At 41.2% G+C, this 5,674-nt stretch overlaps 1 protein-coding gene across 1 annotated transcript; it reads left to right on the forward strand.

Moving 5' to 3' along the window:
• Nucleotides 1–93: 93 nt before the first annotated feature.
• On the forward strand, nt 94–4,239 carry SLC35E3 (solute carrier family 35, member E3; the record flags this gene model as incomplete). The annotated part of the gene is made up of 4 exons (XM_008939377.1): nt 94–204; nt 1,721–1,879; nt 2,826–2,908; nt 3,828–4,239. Coding segments are annotated over 4 exons (540 nt in total), but the record flags the coding sequence as incomplete, so codon positions are not given.
• Between the last annotated feature and the right edge of the window lie 1,435 nt (nt 4,240–5,674).

Genomic DNA, 5,674 nt, shown 5'->3' on the forward strand with positions numbered 1-5,674 from the left:
GTTCCCGCGCTCCCCCCCCTTCTCTGCCTGCCCGCCCTGAGGCGACGCCGAGGGCATCGGCCCGGCCTCAAACCCGTCTGTCCACCTCCACAGGTCCCCATCACGCTGGGCGTCTTCCTTAACTCCTACTACGATGTGAAGTTCAACGTCCTCGGGATCGTGTTCGCCACCTTGGGTGTCTTGGTGACCTCCCTCTACCAAGTGGTGGGTAATGGCATGGGGGGAGGAAAGGAGAAGGGGAGGGAGTGTTGTGGTGATTGGGCTTCAAGATGCTGTCCCTTGGTTAGGTCACCTTTAAACAGTCCCCTGCCTTCCAGCAAACCCTTCATACTTTGTTGTTTAGCCAGTAAACCCCAAACAACTCGTGATAATCCACCACAACCTCTGGTAAATTGTTTTAAGGAATACATCGTCCTTGCTGCTAAAAACGGAGTTGTCATCTTTAACATGGTCATGAGCATATTTTCAAGGGGCAAATTGCTTCATCGGTAAAACTCTGTTTCTCTAGAGAGCACAGATTTTCTCGTTGCAGAAGCAAGCACCTTCCATTTGAGCCTTTCCCTAGAAAGGACATTTTCCAGTTCTTCAGTTTCGACTATACACAGACTTAAGGAGCTTTTGTAGAGGGCACACGAATATAGATGCACAATATAACCGTTCTGGCTGATTGAAAAGAAGGGTATGTCCAAGGACTACCTTAGCCCTTTCCTCTCTGAATGTACTAAGAGCTCACGACTATAGTTAGTTACCAGCAATGACTGTAAAAGCCTCCTAAATTAGAGTCCCCTGTCATGTTGATGTGATAGCCACCACCAATTTAAATGTGAATTTCTTTGTAAGAAATTTCTGTGTACTGTGCTTCCAAAAGATGTGAGAGTCTTTGACCTATAGTGTGCAAGATAATAAGTAATGGTCTCATGTCCTGTTTTGGGGCAGCAGGAGGAGAGGGGTGCTGCATGATAACTCTAAGTGATGGTGTGTGCACTGGAGAATTTACAGTCCCTGAGTGAAATTACTCTGTCATTTTAAGTTTATATCCGTGTTATAAATTAATGTGATTTAGGAAGTATTAAACGTTCATCAGTATGATATAAAGAGGCATCTTTTTGGCTGTAACGTCTATCTTCATAACCATGGGTAACTAAGGTTGTCTCTTAAAGCATGCTACACTGAAAATCCCAAGTTCTAGTCAATTATAGTCAGTATATAAATGAAAGCCAGTAAAATAGGAATAAACTGGCAAAAGAAAGCCAAACGTTTACTGACTTTGTTAGCTTGCATGTGGAGAAAAACTAGAAGAAAGGAACAAGGGCAGATCTCTGCTTAGGCAAAGGTACTCTGCTCAATCATAGACAGGGTCTGGAATTTGCCTTGGGAATGAAAGGGGGCTGGCATTTTCTTCACAGCTGTGCTACTTCGTTCTTCCTCAAGTATAATACTTGACCCCCAGGCCATGGGAAAAGGAAGATTTAGGCACTGGGGTGGGGGTGTTTCACTGCCCCTGCATTTGACTTTTCTCCTTACCTGGCTTGTGTACTCACAGGAGACAAACACATGGGCCACCAGTTAGGCAAAGGGAGATGATGCTCAACAGTCCATTTGTGTAGTGGTATCCACATGAGACTCCCTCTGAGTTAGTAGCCAGTTTGCTTTTGCTCAAGTTTTCAATTTATGATTTTTATTTTCCTCATGTTTAACAGGCTTTCTCTTTTGGTTTTAGTGGGTGGGAGCTAAGCAGCATGAGTTGCAGGTAAACTCTATGCAGTTGCTGTACTATCAGGCACCAATGTCCTCAGCTATGTTGTTGTTCATCATACCCTTCTTTGAGCCAGTCTTTGGAGAAGGGGGAATATTTGGGCCCTGGACACTTTCCGCTGTGGTAAGGCTTTTATTGACTTTATTTAAATAAATCATCATCACTGATGTAGATAAATTTCATAGTAAGATTGGTTTCTTCGTGAAGCAGATTTTTGTACAGTCATTGACTATGATGAGGTGAGAGGGACATGTTCAAGAGATAAACCCCCCCTGTTGTGTCTGCCTCGTTTCCTTCTAGAGGAGTCTGTAATTTGATTTACCTCCTTATTCTTGTTTCTGTTTAGAGGGCATCTGAACAACAGGAAAGTCTGACAAAATCTAGAAGCTTCCTCTAGTGTATTAAATTAAAAATATATGTGGCCAATTTCCTGTTCTTACTGTCCACTCAGAAAGGAGATAAGCACGTTCCTTTCTGACACTCTCGACTCCTCTCCTGCGGGAGGATGCCAGCATTGGTTGTTCTGTAGGATTGCTGGTTTATTTTCACCAAGAAGGCTATTATTTGTCTTTATATCCTTCTGTCCAAAGAGAAGCCAGTGGCATAATCTTACCACTGCTGATCATGCCGCTCGGTGCTGGGTCATTTCTCAAAGCACTGCAGTTTATGAGAGGAATAGCAACTACTTACAATAATAAAATAGGATATTTTTCCAAAATTGTTTTTGTTGCAACCATAAATAAGACTTTGAGACAAAGGTAAAGAATACAACTTCTACATGTATGAGTAGCCAGATTTTCCAAATCATTCTTAAATGTTCACCGAAAGTAAAGGAGAAAAGCTTGTGGTTATATCAGTGTATATTTATGGACTTCATACCGTGAGCTACTCATACGCCTCATCAGTGCCTGTACTGGTTTGAAGCTCTGTCTATTCTTGTTCTCCATATGTTTTTCTTGCCTGATGCTTTGCCTTTGAAAGTGAAGGAAACTAAATAATAATGATCTAGAATGTATCTACAAGTGGCCCAAAGCGTGTCAGATTACTGATTGTGTCCATTAATCCACAGATAATGGTACTGCTGTCTGGGATAATAGCCTTTATGGTAAACTTGTCCATTTACTGGATCATTGGAAATACGTCACCTGTCACGTATCCTTTGCAACATTCGTCGTTTATCCTGTTTCCAGATGATTTCTGCTGGTGTTCACTTGGTCTGATTTACTGTGGGAAAGCCATTTGGTAACCTGCCTGCTTTATCTGAAATGATGAAGCTGGAAGAATGTGTTAATGCTTTAGAATCATAGAATCATTAAGGTTGAAAAAGACCTCTAAGTTCATCAGGTCCAACCATTAAACCAACACTACCATGACCACTAAACCATGTCCTGAAGTACCACGTCCACGTGGTTTTCAAACACATCCAGGGCTGGTGACTCCACCACCTCCCTGGGCAGCCTGTTCCAGGGCCTCACCACTCTTTCAGTAAAGGAATTCTTCCTGATAAGTAATCGAAACCTCCCCTGGTGCAACTTAAGCCCATTTTCTCTCATCCTATTGCTAGTTACTTGGGAGAAGAGACCAACTCCCACCTTACTGCAGCCTCCTTTCAGGTAGTTGTAGAAAGCAAGAAGGTCTCCCCAGCCTCCTCCAGACTAAACAATCCCAGTTCCCTGAGCCACTCCTCCATAAAACTCCTCAAGTTTTAGTGTGTTTTATATCTTTGTTCTGGGTTTGTACAGCCAATGGTGGTTAACTTACTGACCTTACCTTCATACCTACAAGGAATATTTATCCACACTTTGACTACCTTGAGGAAGTGTTGGCATGTCAGTTAGTTTGTAGTGTTCGATGGGCGAGAGGCTTCACGTGGAGGTGAATTCTCCTAGCCACAGAGATGTGAGAAAGCTGTGTGAGTTGAAGTCAATGTGACGCATCACGGCGTGCTTAGGATGTAATTTGTGAAGTTCCCAAGTGTTTCCTTTTAAAAACAAAACAAACAAACACAAAGGGGAAAAAAAAAAAAAAAGGCAAACCCTTTTCTTTGCTGTTATCCTTAACAGATGTCTAGGTATAACATGTTTGGACATTTCAAGTTCTGCATTACCCTCCTGGGAGGGTGCCTCTTATTTAAGGATCCACTGTCTGTTAATCAAGGCCTTGGGATTCTGTGCACATTGTTGGGCATTTTAGCTTACACTCACTTCAAGCTGAGCGAGCAGGAAAGCAATAAGAGTAAATTGGTTCAGCGTCCATAAAGCAAGAGTTTCTGGAGATTAATAATATTGTGAAGGAAAACAAGTCTTTAAATATGCATTGGTTCTAGAATGCACAAAATTGCCTCGTTCATTTAGATCTATGGTTTTAGTTTAACTACCAGGATCATTATTCTGTAACTAAAGTAAATGAACTGAATTATGTAAAATGCTGGGATTTTGCCATCTCAGTCCATCCTGTTGTTTTCATTAAGTCTAAATGGTAACTTAAAAGAGAAAAAGGCACACTTCAAATTGCTGTGGAAATTGTACTGCAGTAATTATATTTTTTGCATACCAAATGAGATCATGATGGCTACAGTTATAATACAGAGAGAGAAAGAAAAGGAATCATGTCTTTGTGATCACACCAGTATTGCTTCTGTGAAGAAACTTGGAGGCACTTTTATGCAGATGTTCTGGTCCATAGGGTTGCTTCCTCCTTTTTGTCTGGTCAGCGATGAAGAGGAACGGTACTTTCTTCAGTAATATAAAAAAGGGCCACAAAGCTCATTCCTGTTTCTTGTATGATTCCTCATTTATGTTGGGCTTCAACACACTGAAAGATTTTTGGCTGAAGAAAGCAGACAAAATTCAAAGTGGAGAGAGACTAGAGAAGACATCGGAAAACTTGAAGCCCCAGGCCAAGCTACAGAACAGTAGGAAGTCAGATCTAAACACTTCATCTTAAATTTTTCTTTTGGTCCATAAGGACAATAATGAAGTCATTAATGTTCTAGAAAATTCTTTTTACTGCTTTATAATCTTCTCTATGCCAGAACCAAGGCTTTATGTGAGATCTTGTAAATACTCATGAGCATAATAAAACCTCTCATTTTGTTTTAATAACCAAATATTTTGCAGCCCTTGCACGCAGACACCCTGGTTAAAAATACTTTTAGAGACATCTTTGGAAAGGTCGCCATCTGTAATGGGTGTGAAGTTTGCTTGGTTCTCTCTCCTGCCTTCAGCCCCACCTCACTCTCTCCTGCATCTTGCCCCAGGAGCCACCTTTGGTAGGATCTGCAGATCTGTCTGTTGCCCTCATTTTGGGGGCAGGCCCAGGGGCTCTCCGGGCAGCACTGGGATCAGACAGTCCCCAGAAATGTACCAGAATGACTGAAGAGTAAGGTGGGACCTACTTCTGCTCTAATTCAGGAATTGCTTGGAAAATTATTTTATGACAGCATCAAGCACTGATTTGGACAACATGGAAGGAAGAAGTTGAGTGCTGTTCTATTTTAAAAAAGAAAGAAAAAATAACTGCTTTCAGTAAATCTGGCGAGGAGAACATATGTTCGCTAGAGTTGCAGGGCTAGAATTTATTTGCAGTATCTTAATCCTTACATTTTGGGGGTTATTTTATCTTCATCTACCTCTAGCAAATTTAAAGAATTACGTGAAAGAAAACAGGTATTTAAGTTTTACAACTACTGACAGAAATGATATTTAGTTCCTCTAAGCTTTTTACAATGTGGGCGTGTCCTTCTGTAGGAAACAATGCAGATCTTCTCAAGCTTGTAAATTATTTATTCTGATACAGAGTTCTTGGTTCAAGAAAAAGTTATTTCTCTGTGTAACCACCTGTTTACACCATAATGCTCTCTTATCATTTCAGAGTTAGTAATACCTGAATAATTTTACATCTTTACTAACCGTGTCT

The sequence above is a fragment of the Merops nubicus genome, unplaced genomic scaffold (genome assembly GCF_000691845.1).
Source record: "Merops nubicus isolate BGI_N331 unplaced genomic scaffold, ASM69184v1 scaffold39384, whole genome shotgun sequence".
In the NCBI taxonomy this organism is placed as follows: Eukaryota; Metazoa; Chordata; class Aves; order Coraciiformes; family Meropidae; genus Merops; species Merops nubicus.